We start from the raw sequence: 25,448 nt of genomic DNA, 5'->3' as shown, positions 1-25,448 counted from the left end.
GAGAGGACTGTGCCTTTGGACTCATTTTTGCTACCTATGAAAGAGACTGCTAGCCCCTCCCACCATTGTCTTGTCAGCCGTAGAAGCTGGTAGATTAAAGGGGTCAGGCAGCCCCAAGACCTCTGCATCTCTGGCTTGGGCCTTAACTACAGCCTGTTCTCATGGGGCAGGTAGATTGGGCGTTCTCTCTTTGGGGCTCCTGACCTTCCTCAGAGGGTATTTGTCCTCTGCTGGCCATGTTGCCCTGGGCAGAATATAGGCACAGGTTGGGGGGCTGCCTCCTTTCCTTGGAGATATTTGTGTCCCTTTTGGAGTCGGGGATTTTCAGAGTTGGGGTTCTCTCTTTTCCGAGTTTACTTGTTCTCTGGGCTTGGCCTCTCCCTGAGTGTTGCTAGCCTGGCTCCTGTGGCCGCTGTCTGGATCTCTTTGGGGACTTAGGGCTAGTGGTACCTGGGGCTGGGGTGTGGGGGAGAAACTGGCCAGGGCTAAATGTTCCTGTGGGGTTTCAGCACCCTCCACAGCCGGCTCCTGAGTGACCAGACTCAGCTGAGGGATGACGTGGACATGCTGAGACGGGAGAATGGGAAACTGCTGCGGGAGCGCAACCTGCTGCAGCAGTCCTGGGAGGACATGAAGAGGCTCCGCGAGGAGGACCAGAAGGAGATCAATGACCTCCGGGCCCAGCAGCAGCAGGTAGGACCACAAGCCAGGGCGGCCGAGGCCTGCCACCTCCGCGTCCATCCGTCCGCGCCCTCCTGTCCGCGCCCGCCGTCCGCGCCCATCAGTCTGCACCCATCCGTCTGCCTCCTTGCTCCCTCCCTCCATTCACTCATTCACCCCCCACCCAGCCTTCCAAATGCTTCCCACCCAATTGTTCATTTGTGTGACCATTCCCGGCATTTCTGGCAAGTCTGCTTCTGTTGAGGAACCTGAATATGGGTAAACACACGTCCCCGCTCTGGTAGAAGCTGTGGTCCTGTGAGGAAGGCAGACTCTGCTCACGGGGTCACTCAGGTGCCTCTCATTATGAGTATTCCAGGTGCTACCACGAAGGGTGTGCAACTTGAGAAAAAGCAGGGCATGGGGGCCTGTGGCTCATTCAGTTTGCAGGGGTCATGTGACATCACAGGCGGGGTAGCCTGTGGCCTTTCTTCCTCCTCTTCTCTGCATCCCAGGGTGTTCTCTTCACCCTGTCCACCTCTTGGTTCACACTGACGGAAGCCGGAGTACCAGTTTGCCCGTCGTGTTCTCTGTATGTTTTGTTGGCAGGTTCTCCCAGCCTGGAGCTTACCGTCTAGAGATCACTGGTTGACCAGAGATGTGGGAAGGACTTATGACAGCCTGGGGTTGGGGGTGGGACATTTGAGGCTTCAAAGGGAAAAATGTCTCCCCACAGCGTGTAGCACTTTTAGTTCCCCAGGGACAGATAGCAGTGTCTGCAGCTCCCTTGAAAGAGCTGCTGCGCTCAACCTAAATTCCCCTACTTGCCTAGCGTCATGCCCTCATTGCCTTTTGCTCAGTTTTGATCTTTAGAAAAGTCACTATGAAACTGTTATAAATCTGTACAATGGTTTGCTAACATGCTAGAGTGGACCCCTGTCCCATACTCCAGATAGTATTTACCAGTGTGATTGATACCTCATCACCCCAAATAAACTAATGTGACAGAAATGCAAATGTCAGCATGGACTCACTGTCACCATCTAAGGAGCAGACCCCACCCAGCTCTCCCGTTTAAAGCACTTATCAACTGTGCAGCATATTGGTTTTCCTTTTGACACTTTTGTCCCTGCAAATAACACACAGTCCGATCATCTCCTCCACCCCTCGCTCGGCATTTCTTATCTCCCATTCCTCCTGCTTCATTCCTCTCTCTCTTGCTCTTGAGAATGTGGTGGCGCACGCCTTTAGTCCCCGCACTCGGGAGGCAGAGGCAGGCGGTCTCTGTGAGTCCAAGGCCAGCCTGATCTACAAAGCGAGTCCAGGACAACCAAGGCTACACAGAGAGACCCTGTCTTGAAAAAACCAAAATAAATAAACAAACAACAAAAAAAGAATGTGTTTGCTCAGTAAGGGAGCGAGTTCAGAAGGAAGTGCCACACTGTAGGCTTCTTTAGCCATCTGGTCTCCCCAGGATCTTAAGGCACTCCTGGCCTTTCATGACCTGATGCTGTTGCAGGTTGCAGTCGAGCAGTCTTCTAGGAGGCCCTTGTTTCAGGACTATCTGATCTTCATGGTTTGGTGTAGTCTGTCCATCTTTGAGTATGAGAGACGCCTTGCTGTGTTCTTGAGTCCTGCTGATTGGTTTGTGGCCAGGGTTTGGCCTGTTCCCGCTGCTGGTCTCCTTGGTCACTCAAAAGCTAGTGTTTCCAGGCTTCTCCGCTGTAGTTTCCTTGCTTGTTTTCACCCTTTTCATCCTCCGCCTCTCTCCCCCTCCTTTTTACTCTTTGGTCCTCCAAGCTTACCTCTCTATCCTTTTGACATGTCTCCTGTATTCTTTCTTTAGTCCGCTTGGCCTCTGGCTTGCCAGCCATCCCAGGCTCACTTTACGGTTCCTCTCTGGCCTCCAGGACTAGCCATTTACTTTTCCAAGGAGTCCTTCGTTCGTTTCAGTGGTGAGGGTGGAGTTGTGATATTTTAAAGTACTATAAGGAAAAATCTGCCAGATACAGTGTCTCATCTTTCTAATCCCAGCTGAGGGAGAAGGCTGTCCGGGGCTGCACGGTAGGGTCTGGGTTCGTCTGTGATGTTACCAGGCACAGACAAGCCTTCGACCTCCCAAACAAAGCAAGATTTGAGTGCTTAGTGTGCATGTGGATATTAGGATATGGTCCTCCGCAGAGTCTCACGGTAGAGAGAGAGGGAAAGAGACAGAGACAGAGAGAGGGGTGAGGAGACAGACAGACAGACACACACACATATACACATAGAGAGAAAGAGAGAGACAGACAGAGACAGAGAGAGGAGGGAGGAGACAGACAGACAGACACACACATATACACATAGAGAGAAACAGGGAGAGAGACAGAGACAGGGGGAGGAGACAGACAGACAGACACACACACATATACACATAGAGAGAAAGAGAGAGACAGGCAGAGACAGAGAGAGGAGGGAGGAGACAGACAGACAGACACACACACATATCCACATAGAGAGAAAGAGAGAGACAGACAGAGACAGAGAGAGGAGGGAGGAGACAGACTGACGCACATACACATACATATCCACATAGAGAGAAACAGAGGGAGAGAGACAGAGACAGGGGGAGGAGACAGACCCAGAGAGATTGAGATTAAAGCCTGTGACCCTCAAAGTTAAGCAAGAGTCACCAGGCTGGGCAGCACAGCACAGCAGAGCCTGTTTTAATGTTTTCACGTTTAAGCTTGAACAGATGGCACAGAGGTTAAGAGCACTGGCTACTCTTCCAGAGGCTCCAGGTTTGATTCCCTACAGCCACATGGTGGCTTAGAACCATCTGTAATTCCAGTTCCAGGGGACTCGATGCCTGCTTCTAGCCTCCAGGGGCACCAGGCATACAAGTGGTGTACAGGCATACATGCAAGCGAAATAGCCAGACCCATAAAATAAAATAAATAGGGTAATGTTTTCACACATTACTTCATGACATCTCCCATAGTTGTGCTTGACCCCGTCAGCTGCCTTGTCATGCACATCTGCGTCTGTGTCTTGGTGAAAGCTGTGACTCAGGCAGGGCACACACACTTTCACACACATTTTCTGCCTACACTCATTCTAGCCCCCTCCTTTTCATTTATTTAACTCTCCTTTAAAGCAGCAATGAGAGTCACCTAGAACCAAGTTGTAGCTTGCTTGTTTTTGTTTTTCCCATGGCCCAGGCTGCCTGAGAGCCCACTTTTCTCTTACTTTAGCGTCCTGGATTCTGGAATTAGAGCCACCATGTGCTGCAGCTCCTGGTCACTTGCTCTGTCAGCTCCCCTCTGGAGCCATCCTCCCCGCACCACACCTCTGCTGCTCCTGCTGGGCCCTATGCCCGCAGCAGGTTTGATTCCTCCTCTGTGTCCCCAGGTGCAGCCTTCTGTCTTGTTCTGCCTTGCCGAATGGATGCAAGGTCTTAGGTGTTCAGAAATAAGACAGACATGGCTTTGTTTTTGTTTCTATAATTTTTCTTTTATTTTTGTGAAATTAATGTGCTTTGTAAGAAAGAACAAAGACATTTTATGAATAAAAAGAACATATGTTTCTTTTCACCACACCGAGGTAATCCCAAGCATGCTTCAGGTTTGTCTGTGTGTCTGGAGAGCTAGTCACATCTGATTCATCTCACAACACAAAGTCCTGCAGCAAGTCTCCGCATAGTCTGCACTGGGGAATAGATCATGCGAATTAGTCCCTCTTAGGACAGATTCCCCTCTAAAGGAAAGGCTGAGTTTTGGGAAAGCATTGCAATTGGTTTAGCTGGCCTCCTGTTGACTGATCCCAAGGCTGTTTTCAGAAATGTCCACCACCCACTGCATTCTATTGAAAACGTGCTTCCATGGGTTAATTGTTTTCAATCTAGCTGTTCTGTAGAGAACCCAGGGTAGGCTCAGTGCAGGGAGCTAGGAGGTGGATTTGAAGCTGCCAGGAGGCTTTGTTTGTTGACCTTGTTCTTGGGGACTTGGGCTAGTGTGGTCCAGCTTTAAGCTGTGCAGAGGTTGTAACTCACTTGTGGGCTCAGCGAGGCTCTGCATGGAAAAGGTTCCTGGAAGGAAGGAAGTGCGTCGACGAGCAGCAGAGCCTGGCTGAATCTGAGCGCCTTGTACACACAGCACATAGGCCCCATACCTCCCTGTGCAGCCGAAAAAGTGCTGCAAAACAGCAAATCTCTCTTTGGTGTTCACGCGCGTGCGTGTTAGGATCTCATATGTCTCATACATGGTGTTGAACTTGCCATTTGTTCAATGCCACACAATGATGTTGAACTTTTGATCCTCCTGTATCCACCTCCTGGGTTACGACATTCACCATTGCTTTCTGGTCGGGTGTCAGGAATCGAACCCAGGGCCTCATGAATACTAGGCAAGCGCTCTGCTACACAATTCTGAACCTGGCTGTGCCTGTGGCTGTACCTCCATCTGGTGGGGGTGTGAGAACACCGCGGTCTCGTGCAGCCCACTTGATTAGTGACTGCGGTAGGGAGGAATGATGCCAGGCCCAAAGCACCCTGTGCTGCGTGCACACGTGTGCATGTGTGTGTCACCCAGGGACTGCTCTGAGTTAAAAGTGGCTTCTTAGAGTGTGGGGAGAAACAAGGACCCTCAGACATTGCTGGTGGAGTAAAATGGTCTAACCCTTGGAGAAGCCATTCACAATTCTTCAGAAATTTGAACTGCAATGGCCAGGTGACCCAGCCATTCTGGAACTGGACGTAGGTGTGCATATGAAACTAGGAGACATAAGAATTTTAATAGCATTGTTCAGAGCAGTCCTGAAGTAGAAATAGCCCAGATGTCCATCAACCAGTGAGTGAAAACGTATCACGTGGTCCAGCCTTTCTGTGTGACATTATTCCACATGAAAATAATACATTCAGATAAACCTTAAAAAAAGAGTCTTGACTGGGCATGGTGGCCCACGAGCAATCTCAGCACTTGGGAGGCTGAGGTAAGAGGATTGTGAGTCCCAGGTCAGCCTGAACAATGCAGTGAGGCCTTCTGTCAAAATATGGGATGACGATGGTGATGACGATGACGGTGGTGATGATGACGACGATGACGATGATGACAATGACGACGATGATGATATAGGATACGATGACGACGATGACGACGATGACGACGACGATGATGATGATGATGACGATGACGATGACGATGATGATGACATAGGATACGATGATGACAATGATGATGACGATGATGACGACGATGATGACATAGGATACGATGATGATGATGACGACGATGACGATGATGACGATGACGATGATGATGATATAGGATACGATGATGACGATGATGACGATGACGATGATATAGGATACGATGATGACGATGACGATGATGACGACGATGATGACATAGGATACGATGATGATGACGACGACGATGACGATGATGACGATGGCGATGATGATGATATAGGATACGATGATGACGATGATGACGATGACGATGATGATGACATAGGATACGATGATGACGATGACGATGATGACGACGACAACGATGATGATGATGACGATGATATAGGATGGTGACGATGATGGTGATGACGATGATGACGATGACGATGATGATATAGGATGGTGACGACGATGATGATGATGATGGTGACGATGATGATGATGACGATGATATAGGATGGTGACGATGATGGTGATGATGGTGACGATGATGATGATGATGGTGACGGTGACGGTGATGATGATGGTCATATCTCTCCCCGAGACGCATAAAGATTCCTGTCTTTCATTCTGGTGAAGACCTCCACACTTTGCTCAAATTCACGTTATCTCCACCCATCCCCGCTCCTTCCTTCCCTGCTCACCCCACCTATGTTATGGGGAAGGCCTTTCTTCCTCCTCCACTGCTGTGGCATCACTTGCTTCCTTTTCTTTTGGGATAGCTGTGGCCTTTGGTGGCCAGGCTCATGTGGGCGTGTTGTGCTTGGTCCTGTTCACGGATGCTCCCCGCTCAGGTTAGTTAGGCTGTGTTTTCAACAAGTGTCAGCCAGGGACCCCAGCAACAGAGAGGGCTAGGCTGCCAGGGAGAGGCGGTGGAGGCTCTGAGCTGCTGGGTCCCCTATCCTACCCTGCTGGCCTTCCTAGCTTCTCACACGCTGTCCAGATAGCTGAAGGCTGCCAAGAGAGGGAGCCGGTGATGTGGCGTGCCCACAGGCTTGCTCCCCACTGGGCCTAAAGGCAAAGGTCGGCCTTACTGGACAAGGCTAGTTTTGTTGCCTGGTTCCTCCCACGCCTTGTAAACCTGAAGAGGCCCTTGCAGGGTAAATGGTGCTATTTGACTTGTGTGTTTGCTGGAGGGATTTGTGGGGCCTGCCAGTCCCCTACATGATGCATCTCAGAGGATGTGAGGCTGCTCCCAGTGCGAGGGGTGGCCCTGGGCCTGGGCCCCTGTTGCTTGCTTGAGAGCTGTAGCCAGCTGCTTTGTCCTGTGTATATGTCAGCTGTGGGGGAGGAGACTATGGGCTGAAGCCTGGCCCTTGTTCCATTTCCTTGGTGGGAAATGGGTCATCTTGGATTCTTCTGGGGCGGGGGCAGGGGAGGGGTGGCGTATCAGGCATGTTGACGAGCTCCTAGGTTGGGAAAGCAAAGTACAGGGTGTTTTAGTGCCATTCTTCCTTTACTAAACTAACACACAGTTCTTGGTTTAAAAAAAAAAGAAGAAGAAGAAGAAGAAAATTCTAAAACTAGCAATGAATTCACCCCCAATTCAGTTCTGTCTTACTTTGCAGAAGTGACCAACTTCTACCATCCTTAGCACAGATCCTTGTCACATTTTCCAATTTGTTTAACATACGCACACAAACACACACACGGCTTTCTTTTCTCCCCCAAATTTGCCTTTGATTTTTTTTTTATTTTACATTGCCTGTTTCTTTGACCATCCAGAAACCTATTTCGTTGTTAGCGGTGTCTGGCCTCTATTCTGCGTGTTAATACACAAGTGTATCTCTCTTTGTTTTGTGCATATATTACCTTTTTATTATTCCACTTATTTATTTAATAGGTGGCAGATGTCACAGGCATGTGTGAAAGTCAGAGGACAGCTTTTGGGAGTTGGCTCTCTCCTTCCGCCATGTGGGTTTCTGGGATTGAACTCAGGTCAGGTCTTTAGGCTTCACAGTGAGCAGGCATCTTTACACAGTGAGCCATTTGCTGGCCCTCGTGTGTCTGTTTAAGATTTGGTTGTCATAAATAAAATTTCTGTGTCCAAGGCAACATACATTTCTTTCATCAGTTCCCCCAGATGATCCTCTCTCGTTCCTCTGTGTCTAGTTTTAAGATGTTCTCTTTTGATCCCTGAAAGTTGACTTTTTCTTTCGCCAAGGTATCCCAGATATGTTCCTCTTCCATTACTGTGGCTGGGAAGCTGAGCATGTGACCACAGTTCTGTGTGTGTGTGTTGCTTAGTTTTAGCTACCAACTTAACGCAATGCAGAATCACGTGGGAAGGGAGCCTAATTGGAGTGTTTGGGTTAGTTGGCCTGTGGGTATGTCTATGGAAGATTGCCTTGATTGTCCATTGACCTAGTGCCTTAGTGTTCTAACGCTGTGACGAGACAAGGTAACCATGACAACTCTCATAAAGGAAAACATTTAATTGGGGCTGGCTTACAGTTTCAAAAGTCAAGTTCATTGCTGTCATGGCAACGTACAGGCAGACGGGGTGCTGGAGTTGTACATCCATATCGGAGGCAGCAGAGAGAGAGAAAGAGGGCTACTGGGGATGGTGTGAGCTTTTGGAACCACAGAGCTTATCCCCCAATAACAAACTTCCTCCAACAAGGCCACACCCACTGCAACAAAGCCATACCCCCTAATTCCTCTCAAGTAGTGCCATTCCCTAATGACTAATACATAAGCCTATGGGGGGGGGTGGTTCCTGTTCAAACCGCGACACCCAGCCTACTGTGGGGCACACAGTGAGCTAGGCCCTGGACCCTGAAATGCGTCAGAGCAAAGAAAGCAATCTGAGAGCAAGCAATCAAAATCCACATGTTACTCTGCTCTTGACCTTTCAAGTTTCTGCCTTGATTTCCCCTCCATAGTGAACTGCAACCTCAAACTGTGAGGCAAATAAACCCTTTTCTTTCCTAAATTGCTTTTGTCCAGGGTGTGTGTTTGTTTTCATAGCAACAGAAAATTGAGTTTGTCTCTGTGTGTGTGTGTGTGTGTCTGTAATCCCCCACTAAGAACATAGTCTAACGCTGAACTGGCAGATAGCATCTTCTGCAGCTCTTGGGAATTCGCATGCCTGCAGTTCCCCCTAATTTCTTTGAGGCTGTTGACGATCAAGTGCAGGCTTGAGTCTAGGCTCTTGTGAGAGAAGTTGAGAAATGCCTGGAGCCCAGAGTCCCTTTGAAGGTCCAGATGCCTCCCTGAGGCTGCAGTGAGGCAGAGGCCAGGAGGCGCAGGGAGGAGAGCCGGGATTGCAGCAAGCAGGGCCTCTTCATGAGGGCTTTACACCCAGGCAACCCTGGAGGCAGCCCTGGTGGAGACAGGGCAGGTCTGCTTTTTTGGCTGGCCTCTGTTGGCCCTGCAGGGCACTTCGTTGTCAGAGCTGTGCTGAGCACGGGAAGGGCACTGGGGTTGGCTTCAGCATTCCCCTCTGCCTGACCAGCCTTACCGGGATGAAAGCATATTTCGGCAGCCTGGAGTGTCCAGCAGACCTGGCCCTATGCTCCTCAGAGTCAGGGCATTTGGGAAGCTGCCACTCAGGAAAAGCATGAGCTGAGGTGTGCAGACTCAGGAATCCGTTGTGGGCTGGTGCTGGTAGTGCTGCCGCCCAGCCAGCTGGGACACCTGAAAAATGAGCTTTTCTTCCTGAAAGCTGGAAAGCCTGCGAACTGACTGCTGCCCTCTTGTGGGGAACTCAGACTATGGCAGCAAAGCCTTTGTTCCCTGCCTGGGACGGGGGAAGATTAGAGTGAGACGTATGAAGTCAGTCTTTTTATTTTGTTTGTCTTTCTTTATTTTCTTTCTTTCCCTTTTCTCTGAGGCAGGGTTTTGCTGTATAACCCTGGATGTCCTGGAACTCACTTTGTAGAGCAGGCTGGCCTCAAATTCACAGGGATTCACCTGTCTCTGCCTCTCTAATGTGAGATTAAAGGTGTGCGCCACCACACCTGGCTGTGGAGTCAGTGTTAAGTGGAGTATCTGAGGTATGTATTGATTAGTGCAGAAGCCTGACCTCTCCAGACACAGGTGCAGGCAATGATGCTCCATTGCCCGCGGTGACTTCCGTCCTGGGTGAATGGTTTCTCGTGCCTCAGTGGTGACACTGTCTGAGATGTCCCTGATGGCCGCTGGAGCTCATTGCTGGCTCCTGGACAAACCAGCTGTCCTCGGCTCTGCACCTTAGTGCCCAGTCTCCACTGGTCCATGGTTTGTGGGAGAGGAAGAGAATATTATTCGCTGTCCATCTCAAGCCATGAACAGAAATGTATTTAAATGCATTAAAGGGTTTAAATGAAAAATAAAACTTTTCAGAAGTCATAACAAGAGGATAACTTTATGACCTCAAGGCAGGAAGAGAGACTTCTTTAAAGCAACTGAAGCACAAACTACAAAGGGCATCCTTAATGGATTTTGCCTTAGCAAAGAGCGAAACTTTGGCATAATAGACACCACAAACCACATAGTGGTAGGAAGAGCATTGTGATAAACACACCCAGGGAAGGTAGCTGGAATTTAAAACTAACTCCCAGAGAGCTGGTGCAGCACGGGTAGAGAGCTCTTACGCAGCACACGAGAGGTCCTGGGTTAGAAATGAAGGGAGAGGAGGAGGAGACCCACGGTTAGAAATGAGGGTTCCCAGAAGACAAAAGCAGATAGTCTGTGAGCACAGCGAAGATGCCCAGTCTTGCTGGAAATCAGGATTAGAAGCTTAAAATGAAGGCCGAGGCTGAGGAGATGGCTTAGCGGTTAGGAGCACGGGCTGCTCTTGTAGAGGACCAGGGTTCAACGCCCAGGACCCCCATGGTATCTCACAGCCGTCTGTAACCCCGGTTCTGGGGGACCTGACACCCTATTCAAGCCTCCATAGGCTATGTACACATGTAGTGCATTTGACATATATGTGGGCAGAGTGCTCATACATATAAATTCAAAATAAAGCTTAAAATTTTTAGGTGAAGGACCACTTATTAGTTAGTGGAACTGGCAGTACCTTAAGCATGTGACTTGCACAAGAGCTCAGAGGTGAATGGAAACTTAGGTGACCACTGACAGTGAAACAAAGTGTGGAACGTCCCGACAGTGAGATGTTCTTAATCCTGAGAAAGAAGAGAGATCTGTCCATGCCTCAACACGGGTTACCTTTCAGCTAAATGATAGACGATAGAACCCCTCAGCCGGGCGTGGTGGCGCAGCGCTCAGGAGGCAAAGGCAGGCTGATCGCTGTGAGTTCGAGGCCAGCCTGGTCTACAAAGTGAGTCCAGAACAGCCAAGACTACACAGAGAGACCCTGTCCCCCCAAAACAAAACAAAAAAGTCTTAACATTGAAGAGATTTATTCTTTTTAAAAATTTATGTATATGTGTGCTTGTACACGTTTGCGTACTTGACATGTGTGTAGGTGCTGAGAGGACACCAGCTACTCTGGGACTGGAGATTAAGGAGTTGTGAGCTACATGAGCATGCTCTTGCTCACGCGTGTGTGTGTGTGTGTGTGTGTGTGTGTGTGTGTGTGTGCGCGCGCGCGCGCGCTTGCTCTGGGAACCAAACTCATGTTCTCTGCAAGAACAGCAAGTGACCTATTGACCATCTCTCGAGTTATATTTTTTTGCAATAAGGTCTCTTTTGACACAGGCCATGTAGCTGAGGATGACCTTGAACTTCTTCTTCTTTTAAGCAGTGTCTTTTTTAAAATTTTATTTATTATGTATGCAGAGCTCTGCCTGCATGTACACCCGCAGGCCAGAAGAGGGCATCAGATTACATTATAGATGGTTGTGAGCCACCATGTGGTTTCTGGGAATTGAACTCAGGACCTCTGGAGGAGCAGGCAGTGAGTGCTTTTAACCTCTGAGCCATCTCTCCAGCCCGACCTTGAACTTCTAATATTCCTGCTTCTGTTTCTCAAGTGCTGGGATTATAGGCCTTGTGCCACCAGGACCAGAAGCTGTTGCTTCTGTCTCAGCTGCAGCTGCAGTTTCTTCCTGCTCTCCCTCTCCCCTCCCTTCCTTCCCTCTCCATCCCCCTCCTCCTCTAAAGGAGATTTTTCAGTGACAGAATGACACTTGGCCTCTGGTGTGTGTGTGTGTGTGTGTGTGTGTGTGTGTGTGTGTGTGTGTGTGTAAAAATGTTTTGACAATACAGTGAGGTTTTTACTTTCTACTTTGTTTTGTATTTCAGTGTCCTAGGATTTCCTTCTGAAAGGAATAGTCTCTGAAAAGAACAGGAAAGAGAGCCAGGGTTATAGCGCACGCTGTAATCCAAGAATTCAGTAAGTTGAAACAGGAAGACTGGAATATGTTCCACACACAGTCTACATACATTTTTACAAATGGAGGAGAAACGAAGGACTAAAGGAGGCGGGCAGGGCTGATTCCCGACAGCCTTCATTTGCAGCCTGCAGCCCTGGTGTCTGAAGTCTAGGGTCTCAGAGAGAGGGGGTCGGGAGCTGCGGGCGGTGGGGGGGGGCGGTTGGAGATCAGCAGTCTCTGTGATTCTGCTTTTAAAAAACAATTTAGTTTTTATTTCTGTGTATGTGTGCATGCATGTGGATGTGCATGTGGGTGCCCACAGAGGCCACATGACGGTGTCATATCCTCTGTAGCTGGAATTAGGACACCTGTGATGCTGGCTGGGAACCAAACCCAGATCTTCTAGAAGAGCCACAAGTGCTCTTAGCTACTGAGCCATGTCTCCAGCCCCATGATTTTTTCCAAGATTTGTTTATTTTTATTTTATGTGTATGGATGTTTTGTGTACACATGTACATGTATACTATATATGTGCAGTGCCTCTGGAGGTCAGGAAAGGGGTTGAAGCTGGAGTTACAGACGGTTATGAGCCACCGTCTGGGTGCCGGGAACTGAACCTGGGTCCTCTGCAGGAGCAGCCAGTGTTCTTAATCACAGAGCCATTTCTCCATCTCAATTCTGATTTTTGAGTGAGTTGTTCCTCCTGTGTAGATGTGGCATCTGTCTCTGGAGGAAATGTTCCACAGTTCAAGGTTGAGGCTGTCTGGGCCGCAAAGGTGGTGCTGATAACTCAGGGCCCACACAGTGACCAAGGTTGTACCTGGGCTGTGGGAGCCGCAGGGGCTGAGCCAGCCTTTCCGGTTTCATCCTGTCATTTGAGAAATAAGGAAGCAAACCCACAGAGATGGTGAGTCATCGGGGCTGAGGATCTCTGAGAGGTGTTCAACAGGCAAACCCCTGAAATCCTAGTCCTCTTCTCTTGTTTGTTAGTTTTTTGTTTTTGTTTTTCTCTTCTTGAACAGCACCCAGGGGAGCTGAGCTCCTGTAACTCACAGTAGGGTGTATTCTCGTGCTCACATCCCCTCTCTGTTTTTTCTTGTTGGGGGTTGTTTGATTGGTTTAGGTTTTTTGTTTGTTTATAGCTTTCAAGACAGAGTTTTGTTGCACAGCCATGGCTGGCATGGCATTTGCTCTGTAGCTCAGTCTGGCCTTGGACTCAGAGACTGCTCCAGCCTTACTTAGCCTGCCTGAGCACTGGGATGCTGGCATGCACCGCCATGCTTGGCTCTAGAATTCTCTTTTGCTTGGTAGACTGCCAAAGTCCATGGTGTCCTCAGGATTTCAGCCTTCCCTAGGAGCCTCGGGCTTCTTTGCACTCAGTTGCACCTGCTCTGCATCCTCTTCTAGTGCCCCCGTGCATAACACTGTGAGTCTGCGCTGTAGCCTTTGTGCTTGTGGCCCAGCCTTTGGCTGCATCCCTGCTTTTTGGCTATTTTTTTTTTTCCTTTGTTGTCTTCACTGAGAAGTCACTTTCTTAGAAAGACACCCGAAGGCGGCAGCCTCCCCTACTAACTTCCTCTCCTACTCTGCGCTGCTCAGAAGCATCTCCTGCACATGGCGCCCTGCGCTTTCTTTTTCTTGAAAGCCAGGGTTAACTTAGGAAGATCACTGTTCTTGTTCCGTTGGTGGCTGCACGTCCCTCAAGGCTGGCATTGGGGTTACAGAACCACAGGGCACAGTGTCTTTCTGTCCTGCCCCGCACTGCCAGTGCCTGGAACAGCACTGGAATTTTGTGCCCTTATTTTAGAAAGTTCCCAATATTATCTCTAGGTTCTTTGATTTGCTAGGACTCACAGGACTCAATGTATAATCATCCCCACAGGCTAAAATTTCAGCCACAGGACACAAGGCAAACTCAACACAGGGAAGAAAAAAGACCGTGGGGGAAACCCAGGGGAAACCAGGTCCTCTAGCAGGGGAGTCCCGCCAGATAGATACCTTCGCTCTCCAGGATGGAAGAGTAGCAGCACATATGGCACTCTCTCACTTTGGGGAGCAGAGTGGATGGGCAGAGTCTAGATTTTCCCTGGTGCTGGTCACAGTTCCTTTCTGCTTATGCTTAGTAGGCACCAAAGTTGCAGACTCAGTATGGGCTGGTCTTGTCTCGGTGACAGCTCCATCAGGTTCCAGGACGCCAGTCAGTCAGGAGGCAGTGTTGAACATAGGTCTTCCCAAACCCACAAGTCTCAGGCCAGCCATTATACCTTTCCCGTGCGAAGGATGGTTTGCTTCGTGGTACTCGGGAATTCATTGTACCTTTCCCGTGTGAAGGATGGTTTGCTTCGTGGTACTTGGGAATTTTCTGTAATACAGACATCTGAGAAGGAACAAATCTAGATGGCTCTGTCCCCTGTGAGTGCAGTGCTAGCAAGACCAGACCTTATGACACTCCCCCCCCCCCCCATCCCCGTCTGAGGGAGATAATCTGCTCTGCCCATCTTGCTCCTTGGTCAGCGTGAGTCTTTTGGGGTCCCCAGGTGCTGAAGCACAATGGCTCGTCAGAGATCCTCAACAAGCTGTACGGCACGGCCATGGACAAGCTGGAGGTCATCAAGAAGGACTACGATGCCTTGCGCAAGAGGTACAGCGAGAAGGTCGCCGTGCACAACTCTGACCTGAGCCGCCTGGAGCAGCTGGGGGAGGAGAACCAGCGCCTGCAAAAGCAGACCGAGATGTTGACCCAGCAGAGGGACACGGCCATCCAGTTGCAGCACCAGTGTGCTCTCTCTCTGAGGAGGTAGGAGCCCAGGCTGGGCGCAGGCCAGTGTATGTTGGGGCAACATGGGTTCTTTCTGGGGCTCCTGACCTTTATAAGCTTTTAGTCCATCTGCAGGGCTTCCAGGAAAACAAAAAAAAAAAAAAAAACCTGAACCTCAGAACATTGTGCTGCTCCAGTCAATGAAAACATTGTGCTTGATACTGCACTACCCTTGAAATTATTTCCTTTCCTCCTGCCCATCTGGCTGTGTCCTGTGCACCCCAACTCTTGTATTTCTCTATAAACCTTTCTTCCTAGTGGCCACCCTCCTTGCAAATGGGAAAGGTATTTATCCTAGGCAGTGTGTCCCTTGAAATTTCTTTTTTATGAAGGACAATTGTTTTCAGATGTGTGATTCCCACCATGGACAGTATTGCAGGCAGTGCCTTCCTGCAGTGTGTGGGCTCGCTGCCGTGTTCATTGACCTGTGAAAATTTTCTGGTTATAAGTAGATTTAGGAATCGCCAGATTGAACCGAGACAGGTGTCTCTGCTGCAGGATTCAGGGAACATGGCTGTTGTTTGGTGCTGGAATCCCTGAAGGCCTGGTGTTCTCAGGGACACATCTCAGGAAATGCTGCCGCGGCATGACAGGCTCCACCTTGCATGTCGCTTGTGTGCAAGGTGCCTCCTGGGCAGGAGGGCTGAGCTTGTCTCATGACCTTGTTCAGATGCCCGTGTTGCAAGGCTCTATTATATCTGTAAAGTGAGGTGGTTACTTAGCTTGTCAGCACGAGGCCATGTTTGCCTTTGCTATGCTGTGACTCTGTAATTGTTTTGGTGTGTGTGTGTGTGTGCGCGCGCGCGCGCGCGGTGCTCGCGCTTTTCTTTCTAGTAGAGTGGAGAGCATGCCGTCCTCAGTTCAACTTCTGGCATTTGTTAAAGGCTGAGAAACATTCCAGGCCCAGGGCACTAGCACTCCGTGACCATTCTCTCTGGGGGTACAGAGAATGACCTCAGTCAAAAACTTCATGCTTGACTGTCTAGCACAGTGGGGCTGCTGCAGGGGGTAATGGCCTCATAGCTGACATGGTGGGGCCCCGCCCCTCCCACCTCAACGTTTTCCCTCCCAGGTTTGAGACAATCCACCACGAGCTGAGCAAGGCCACCGCCCAGAACAAGGACCTGCAGTGGGAGATGGAGCTGCTGCAGTCCGAGCTCACGGAGCTGAGGAGCAAGCAGGTGAAGACCGCCAAGGAGTCAGAGAAATACAAGGAGGAGCGCGACGCTGTGTACAGCGAATACAAGCTCATCATGAGCGAGCGCGACCAGGTCATCTCCGAGCTGGACAAGCTGCAGACAGAGGTGGAGCTGGCCGAGTCCAAGCTCAAGAGCAGCACATCTGAAAAGCAGGCAGCCAGCGAGGAGATGGAGGCCCTGCGGCAGGTAGGAAGTCATCAGTGGTGGTGCGCGGCTGGGGCGGAGGGGTGCAGACAGTGGCCACAGAGTTCTTGAGGCCTGGGTGAGAAGGTATGGATGGCAGGGGTTTCTCTTCACAGGTTATCAATGGCGAGATACCTTTGGGTCTCTCTTGAGCTTAGGCGTGGTGTTTGGGTTTAGTCTGGGATCCGGAGGAGAAGTGGGGTAGAATGGTTGGCCATTGTCCCAGACACAGGAAGACATCAGAGAGTTGCATGGGTGCAAGGCGCCTCCTGGGCAGGAGGACCGAGCTAGCCTCACGGCTTCGTTCAGGTGCCCAGGTTGCAAGGCTGTACTATGTCTGTCTCTGAAATGAGATGATTGGATAGGAAGCCATCAGGAGGCGATTTTGTCTCTCCTGTGCTGTGACACTGACATTGCTTTGTTTGTTCCCTTTTGTTTCAAAACAACGTAGTTTGATTATAGGAGAAATCTGCTGTTGATTTTGTAAAGTGGAGCACACATAGGACTAATCAGAGATCATCTTGAATTGTCTCAGACCGCCTCTGTGAACAAGGTCCCAAGACCAAAGTCTTAGCTGCATAGAGCTTTTGGCCTCCTCCCTCAGGGCCCTCTGTCTACCAGCCATCTGTGTTCTCAGAGGAGTTTTGGGTCTTTTTCTCAGGGCACTGCAAGTTCTTGTATGCACAACTTTCTGCTGACTTGAGCGTTAGGTCTTGTCTTAAAGCCTTGTTCCCTGGGATGGTCCCTTGAGAGTTGGGGGCTGAGTACACAGTAGCAGCAGGACTGGGCCTCTCAGCTTAACTCCTGTGTGCTTTCCTGCCTGGGCAGCCCTACCTCACTACTGAGGTGTGGGCTGCTGGGACGGAGACTGGTGTAGAGATGGCCTTCCGCCCTTCAGTCATGCTGTGGTTCTGACCAGAGTTCTAGACTTGGGGACACTAGGTTATCCTGCCATGCCATCAAGGCTGTTCCTGACTCAACACCTTTATGATTTTCTGTTTAGGTCTGTTAGGATGCACTTATGCAAAGCAGGGTGTGAGAGGTGGAAAGTAAGGTCAGGAAGGCAGGCATGGGCACTCTGCAGAGATCACTGCGTGCCAGACATGAGGCGTCGTGGGTGGTGTGGGGGTGTGGGCCAGGCTGCTTGTCTAGTTAGCTTTCAGTTACTTTGATGAATACCGCAACCCCAAACAACTTGGTGAGGAAAGGGTTTGTTTCATCGGTTTTAGTCCCTCACTGAGGGAAGTGGGAGCAAGAGCTCAGCAGGCAGGAGGCAAACCCCCGGAAGATGCTGCTTACTTGCTTGTTCCTCACAGTGTTACCTATTTCCTTAGGTAGCCCAGGCCCACCGGCCTAGGTGGTATCTCATGTTGAGCTGGACCTTAGCTATCAAGAAAATGCCCACAGGGGTTGGGAAAGTGGCTTAGCAGTTAAGAGCACTGGCTGCTCTTCCAGAGTACCCGAAACCCACACGACAGGTCACAAGCATCTGTAACCCCAATTGTAGGGGATCTAGTGCCCTCTCCTGGTTCTGTGGGCACAAGACCTACCTGCAGTGCCCATGTGTGTATAGTCTCCAAATGCTCATACACACACAAAAATAAGAGTCAGTCTAAAAAATAGATTAAAAAGAAAATGTCCCATAGACACGCCTGCAGGCCAGTTTGACTTCACTTGCGTTTCCCTCTTGCCATGTGTGCTGACAACCAGGATTAGCCATCACACCGCCGGTGGCCTTTCTACCTGCAGTGGCTCTTATGCTCAGGTGTGGGCTATGGAGAAAGGAAGGAAGCAAGGCCCTTTACTGGAGTCTGTGCCTTCCTCGGTCACATACCCTCTCATGTCTCTCCTTCCTGCCTCTGTGCCCTTGTCTGCAAACTGGATACCATAGTCACATTTGTCCTTGTAGAATGACACAAACAGAAAACACAGCAGCCGCGTCTTCACAGAGTTGGAATGATAGGGGTCTTTTTCCATCATCGCCCCTCAGGATGGGCGCATGCCCCGGGCAGCTATGTGCGTAGGTAAAATGGGCCAAGAGTGACAGCTCCATATGGAGGAACTGATGCTCCCCAGGCCGTTGAGGTGAAGGCCAGTGCCAAGAGAGTCATGTCATGCAACAACACTTTGTTTTTATTTGTGGTGTGTGTGTGTGTGTGTGTGTGTGTGTGTGTGTGTGTGTGTGTGTTGGGGACAGGCCCTTGCTTGAAGTATCACCTGCTCTACCGCTGAGCTACCCTCCTCGTCCAACTTTGATAAAATTTTAGAAAAGAAAATTATATAAAGAAACCATCCATTCTTCCTTCCTTCCTTCCTTCCTTCCTTCCTTCCTTCCTTCCTTCCTCTCATATAGGGTCTCACTTTGTAGCCTTGGTTAGCCTGGAACTGAACTCACAGAGATCTGCCTGCCTCTGCTCCCTGAGTGCAAGTGCTGGAATTGCAGGCATATACTACCATGCCCACCTGGAAAGGAACTTTTAATAAGTCAGTTTAATGCACTAGGGTTTGGTAAATGTCCTAGATATTCCATCTTTCCCTTTTTGTGTTCTAGTGTCTGGATGTGTACTTACTGCAAACAGGTGGGGGTGGGGTGTGAATATCAAGTTAGAAAAATCACAGTGACAAGACAAAAAAAAAAAAAAAAACAACTTTGGCAAATGACCAAATTGGTCACCAGACTAGAAAGGTCATGGTCTGTTGACCGCCTACAAGGTGAGCTTGTGATAAGACCATGAACCCCTGCTCTGTGGGATTTTCAGACTTCAGAAGTTACCTGTGTGGGCTGTGGTCATGTACACGGACAAGTGTGAAGGGCACTCAGTACCCCCCCGGTGCTGGCCTCCAGCACTGAGCAGCATTAACGTGGAGGCCTAACGTCTGAGCTGCGGCTTGCAGTCTGTGGTGCGCAGCACTCAGGCAGTCAGGCATGCCCTTTAGTCTGGAATCCTCCAGGCCTATGCAAGGGGTGTTGGCTGGGTGACAGGTGACTTGTCAGCTGAGGCAGGAATCTTCTCCAGGCATTGTTCTGAGTCATCAAGCAGCAGGGGAGAACCCCCACCCCTACCCCCAGGTTCCACCCCAACCTGCGGGCTCCACCCCCAAGAGTTGACATCCTCAGTTTCCCTGCACATTGTTCTAGGTTCATGCCTCCACTTGGCACTAGCTGAAAGGAAGCCAGGCCCACGGTTCTTAGGTGTGGTGGGGCCCTAAGGAATGATGGCCACATTGTTTGGTCACCTGTCCAGGGTCAGCTGGGTAGGTCATCTGGTTCCCTGGTCACAGAGTGTCTTCACAGAGCTCTCCCAGGTCTTTGCTTACTCCCCTGAGTGGAGTACAGTGCCATAGAAGGGCTGTGTAAGGTCCCTGGATGGCAGTGCCTTCCCACCGCCTCTGGGTGCAGCTGTGTCCACATGAGCTCAGCTGTGCAGCCGATGATGCTTTAGGGGAAGGTGTCTAAATAGAAACAACACTGTTCTGGGAGCCATAGTCTCTGTCACACACATCGTACACCCATTGCCGGGGCACTTGGTTAGGCAGTGCACCTGCTGCCGCCTGGGGTGCAGCCCCTGGGTCCTTCGTGATGGTCCCTCGTCAGGTGAGGAGCTTCTCAAATAGCCCGTATCTCTGCGAGCCCAGCCTTCAGAAGCACCTGTGGCCTCAGGACCAGTAAGGACGGCAGTGTGAGTCCCCAGGCTGAGTTCTGAGAACTGGTGTTGAGGGCAGCAGAGGGTGAAGAGAAAGTACTGGTGAGAGTGGTCTCTTAGCAAGGGTAGGACCGCCAGATTCCACCAAGGGGTTTGGCAGAGGTCAGTCACTTGGACTGCCTTGGCTCCCTGGTTCTACTATTTCTTAGTCTCCGTGCCCCTAGCTCACTGAAGTGTCTGAGGAGCAGGGTTTTAGGGTAACTCATTTCAGCGGCTAGTAATTTTGAGGAGCTCAGTGGGAATCAAAGGGAGACAGGCGTGGACGAGAGCCACCCCACTCTCCAGCATTGGTTCTTGGTGCTCATGCACCTCCTGTGCTCAGTGAGGCCAGCATCCCGAGCAAAGGGGAAGAGCCCTACAAATGCTAGTGTGCCTCAGATGTAAGCGCCTGAGCCTCAGCCCCACATCTGACCTGGTGAGGTCTCCAGTTTGGAAGTCTGGGTAACCCCTTTCACCTACCTCTTGCCCTTAGATCAAAGACACAGTGACCATGGATGCCGGGAGAGCCAACAAGGAGGTGGAAATCCTCCGAAAGCAGTGCAAGGCTTTGTGCCAGGAGCTGAAGGAAGCACTCCAGGAAGCAGACGTGGCCAAGTGCCGGCGGGACTGGGCCTTTCAGGAACGGGACAAGATCGTGGCAGAGCGTGACAGCATCCGGTAAGGGTGCCCTTGGGTAGGTGCGGTCCAGTGTTTCCCTTGTGCACTGAGGGCTGTTGGCAGGGTCAGCTGCGGCCTGTGTGTCCAGATAAGAAGGCAGGACTGAGGCTCCCCACGCCGCCCTTTAGCTGATTCTTGGTGCACCTCTCGGCTTCAGAGTTTTCTATTGAGTTTCCTTCCTGCTTCACCTCCAGACATCTTGAGAGTGCGCTACATCCTGTCAAAGCCTTGTTTGTCTTCAAGGGCCGGGCAGAAGCAACTTGTGTGAAGTGTGTTCGTTTTTCCTCTGTGTGTGGCTGGACATCTACTGTGCCGACATCCTAGGTTCCTGAGGAGCAAGAGCTTAGAGGAGGCTTCTGAGTGTGTGTGCCTGGGAGGGGCTCTGGGCAGAGGGAGGATAGGACATCATGAGACATGCAGGCCACTCAGGGTGGAGGGAAATCTCCTGGGCCCAGTACTGTTCGAGCTAGAATGTGACTCTTAAGTGCAGTTTCCTCAGCAGGGAAGGAAGCACTGGCATCGCAGGTGAAGGGGCGCATGTTGTTCTCTGAGGACGGATTTGGGTGTGGTTGGGTCGGTCTAGAGAATCATGAAGAGTTGGTGACAGAGTCCTTGAGTTCCAGTTCTGAGAGTCTTAAATGGAAGCAAAGGAGTGTGGGTAAAGTCCTGGGCTGGGGCAGAACCGGGGATGGAGGAAGCAGCAGAGTAAGTTGGTCTCTGAGGGATTCTAGAACACCCCCTGAAGCTATGAAAAGGACAGACCTGTGCCCTGGCAGGGAGGGTCAGGACGTGAGGATAGATGCTGGGTATTTGGTGTTTGGTGTGGGAGGAGCACTGAGGTCTTCGGGGCTCTTCCTGCTCTTGCTCTGACTCACTCTTCATGTCCCTCCAGAGTGGGATCCTCAGCTAGACTGTGGGATCCTCAGCTAGACTGTGGTCAGGGCGCTAAAGGTTCTGGGCTACGGAGGCACGGGGACCAGCCGTAGCGAGATGGCCAAGTCCAGCAAGTACAGGCCCTCCTGCTGTATATAGACTTGTGTGTCCTGTCTACGTGAATGAAATGTTTTTTAAAATCATCCACCACCCCCCCCAGCCTATCCCGACCTCCACCCCCGCCCCAGCCCCATTAGGCTTCTGCCTTGCACTTAACCAGAGCCATAGAGACGACGCTGAGTCCTGGCTAAGTGCCTGTCAGCCTATGGTGACATAGATAGAAAGCACAGATAGAAAGCCCTGTGGATGGTCAGTTAAGGAACTTATGGGTGTTGGAGCACCAAGCCCACCGAGTGCTGCAATCTGACTGGTGTCTTTGGTTACACGGTGGGCTGGTCGGGGTGGGTTCATGCACTCCTTTTGTGTTTGTTTTGTTTAGTGGAAATTGTTGCCGACAGGTAGTGTGGTGCGGAGCACAAGCCTCTCCTCCGTTCTTACCATTCACAGTAACCTTGGCCTCTCCTTCCTCTGCAGGACCCTGTGTGACAACCTGAGGCGAGAGCGGGACCGGGCCGTGAGCGAGCTGGCTGAAGCCCTTCGTAGCCTGGATGACACTCGGAAGCAGAAGAATGACGTCAGCCGTGAACTTAAGGAACTCAAGTAGGCTTGGGCGTTGTCTGCCTGGGGTGGGCCTTTGCTTGTCCCCTGTCCCTTTTGGGTGACACATCCTTGAGTGCACTGAGCGGGGACTTGTCACTGTGACCCTTCACTCTGCCCCACTGTGCTAGGCCACAGAATGGGTTGGAATGTTGGCAGTCCACAGAAGATGGCAGCAGCCGTGGATAAACTCGTGGAGACAGGACATGTACAGCTCGTTCATTTCCTTGTCCCTTCCTTTATCCACGCAACCAGAAGTGTATTGAGTGTCTGCTTTGGCCCCTGAGAGGAACTAACTGAGCAGCCCACACTGCTGTATGTGGTGTGCCTAGGAAGAGAAAGAGAGGCACACACCTGAGCAAGTGATGTATCAGCAGACGGTTTTCCAGGGAATTGAAACCATGGCTTTCTAGTCTCTTCTACCTGTGTTCTGTAGACACCCATTTGGAAGGCTGTGTGGATGACTAGGCAGCGTGCTTTCGTTTGCAGCACCCTCCAGGAGGGCCATTTAGACACTTGGTGGCCCTTGGCCATGCATGGAAAGTGTAAAATTCAGAGTTTACAGTTGCAATCAGCAGAGCCCAATAACTCTTAGAGTCTAGATTCAGACTCTCCCTGGGAGGCAGCAGCTGCGCACATCCTGTGCTATTTTTAGTATGATGAGAGGACAGTGGGAAGCTCACGGGCGCAAGGATAGAAGACATCCAAACTTCACACAGCGAGCGAATCCTTTCAGAAGGGAATGACAGCTTCCCTTCCTCCCATTCAGTGATATCCACCAAGATCAATAGCTTCGTTTATTTAATAACCGGCACCAGAGGGAGCTGGGCACCCTAAGGAATAGTTCAGGGCTTCAGAGGCAACGCAGCCCTACCCGGAACAAGGGATAGACTCAGGCATGAAGTCCCACCAGGCAGGAATGTAGTTTATTGGTAGAGCATGGCGTGTGCAAGGCTCTCATTTCATCCAGCACTGAAATAGAAAAGAAAGAAAGATCCATTTTAGGGAAACCTAGAAGCTCCAAGTGTGGCTTGGAAGGAGGTTTTCTGCTTTGCTTGAGCTAGAACACGCGGGTCTGTTTGTTTACATGTCGCGCTTGCATTTGCAACTCCTCTCTGCTACTTCCTCTCACTGATGGCTTCTGGTAAGGATGTCCCTGCTGGTGCCCTGGGGACGCATAGGCGTCCCCTGTGGTGACAGCGGAACGTCATGAGCATCAGTGTCGCCATGGTGGAGGCCCAGAAGGGGGTGGTGTAGGAGGAGAGGTAAGCATCCGGTAGCTGACAGCAGCTAGGGCAAAGGTACAGAGCTGGCAGCCTGGCCTCACGGGGGCCAGCGGAGGTCACTTATATGTCAGTCGGCAACATGGACGAACTCAAAGGCAGCCCGGGCCCAGATACTAGATAGTAGATTACCTCAGGTCAGTCACCTCTCTGTGATGAGGTTTCTTGGTCTTTTCCCCCATTTTCTTTACTGAAATTTTTTAAAATTTGGATAAAGTCCAAGTAGTTAAAAAAAAAAAAATCTGTTATGTATTGTATCTGAAAAGCCTCTCATGTAACCTGTAGCATCAAGGTGATTTGTTCCCTAGACCTGCGATTTGAACCAGAGCCTTAAGATGCCAGCCAAGCATTTTACCACTGAGCTTTTGGTTTCTGGGAAGTAGGGTCTTACCATATAGCTAGGCCACCCTTGCACTCACCACGCTCCTCTCTCAGCCTCCTCACTGCTGGAGTTACTAGCACATGCCACTGTACATGGCTTCTTTCTAAAATGTTTTATGGTTCTCTGTTTTATGTTTAAATGTATGATACATTTAGAGTTAACTCTTTTTTTAAGGTATGTGGTTTAGTTGAGAGGAATTTTTTGTTTAAGATTTCTTTTATTATTTATTTATGTGTACGTGTGTATTTCCATGAGTTCAAGTGCCAGCAGAGGTCAGAAGAGGGTGTCTTGTTCCCAGGAACTGGAGTTACAGATGGTTGTCAGTCACCGTGTGGTGCTGGGAATTGAATTCGGCTCCTCTGAAAGAGCAGTCAGTGCTCTTAACCACTGAGCCATCTCTCCAGCCCCACCTGTTCCCGTGGTGAACTATGGGTGTTGACCTGCTCAAGTCATGGCTAGAGGACTGTCCTTTTGTACCTTTGTGTCATTTGGTGATATTTCTAGGGCCCTTAGTCTATAGCTTTGATCTGTGTGTCATCAAGTAGGCTCCATTGCAGCTGCTTGAGGGAGTTTTAAATTAAGTGACTCTTTTCCCATAATTCTTCTTAAAACTTTATTTTTATTTGTGTGTGTGTGTGTGTGCACACGTCTCCCAGAACAACTTTTGGGAGTCAATTCTCTTTCATCTTCCATCTTGTTGAGACAGACCCCTCTTGTTTCTATATGCTGTCTACTCAAGGGTGGCTGGGTTGCAAGCTTCAGGGTGATTTTCATGACTCTGTCTTCCAACTCGCTGTAGGAGTGCCTGGATGTCGGTGCATGCCACCTTACCCAGCCGTTCAGTGTGGGCTCCAGGCATGGAACTTGGGCCATCAGGCTTGCACAGCATGCATGTCTGTCCACACAGCTGTGTCGCCATGCCTCTCTTTGTATTTCCTTTCCAAGATGGCGTCAGCCAGCCTAAATCTCTTCCTCCTGAATTTTAGGTAACACCTGCTTCCATAAACAACCCGATGAAGGATAGATTTGTTTTGGCTAACCCCATGTTTTGGGGAAGAACATAATGCTGTGTGAGGGCATGTGGTGGAGGAAAGCTGTTCACTCAGTGGGTCTGTGAAACATAAAGAAAACGGACTTCAAGAAGGAGCTGGGACGTAGCATGGTTTGACCCTAAGGATGCGCTCCCAGTGGCCAACTTCCTCTAGAGTCCCCACTTCCTACTTTTCACAACCTCCCAATAATGCTATCATATTAGAAATCAAAGAAAGGTTTGATCTGTAGATTAAGAGCTCTAATTATCTTATTGACTCTAGAGACACCCTCACAGACACACCCACAGTTGTTACTAGTCAAGGCGTTTCTCAGTTGAATCAAGTTGACAATCCAGACTAACACTGTGGCTGGAGAAATGGCTCAGCTGTTAGGAGAATGCACTGTTCCTATAGGGTGGGTACCAGATTTGGCTCCCAGCACTTAGGTCAGGCAGTTCACAATCCCCTC

The 25,448-nt window shown here is 50.3% G+C and overlaps 1 protein-coding gene across 1 annotated transcript in view; it reads left to right on the top strand.

The window, feature by feature from the left end:
- Positions 1–25,448, top strand: part of Dlg5 (discs large MAGUK scaffold protein 5) — a 116,563-nt gene that overhangs the window by 54,416 nt on the left and 36,699 nt on the right. The window contains 5 exon segments of the mRNA XM_051142923.1: positions 510–693; positions 14,670–14,929; positions 16,023–16,335; positions 20,509–20,693; positions 22,161–22,286. Coding sequence (XP_050998880.1) covers positions 510–693; positions 14,670–14,929; positions 16,023–16,335; positions 20,509–20,693; positions 22,161–22,286 — 1,068 coding nt within the window.

Source organism: Acomys russatus, chromosome 3 (assembly GCF_903995435.1).
Source record: "Acomys russatus chromosome 3, mAcoRus1.1, whole genome shotgun sequence".
Taxonomy (NCBI): domain Eukaryota; kingdom Metazoa; phylum Chordata; class Mammalia; order Rodentia; family Muridae; genus Acomys; species Acomys russatus.
This window is presented reverse-complemented; position numbering and strand designations above follow the sequence as displayed.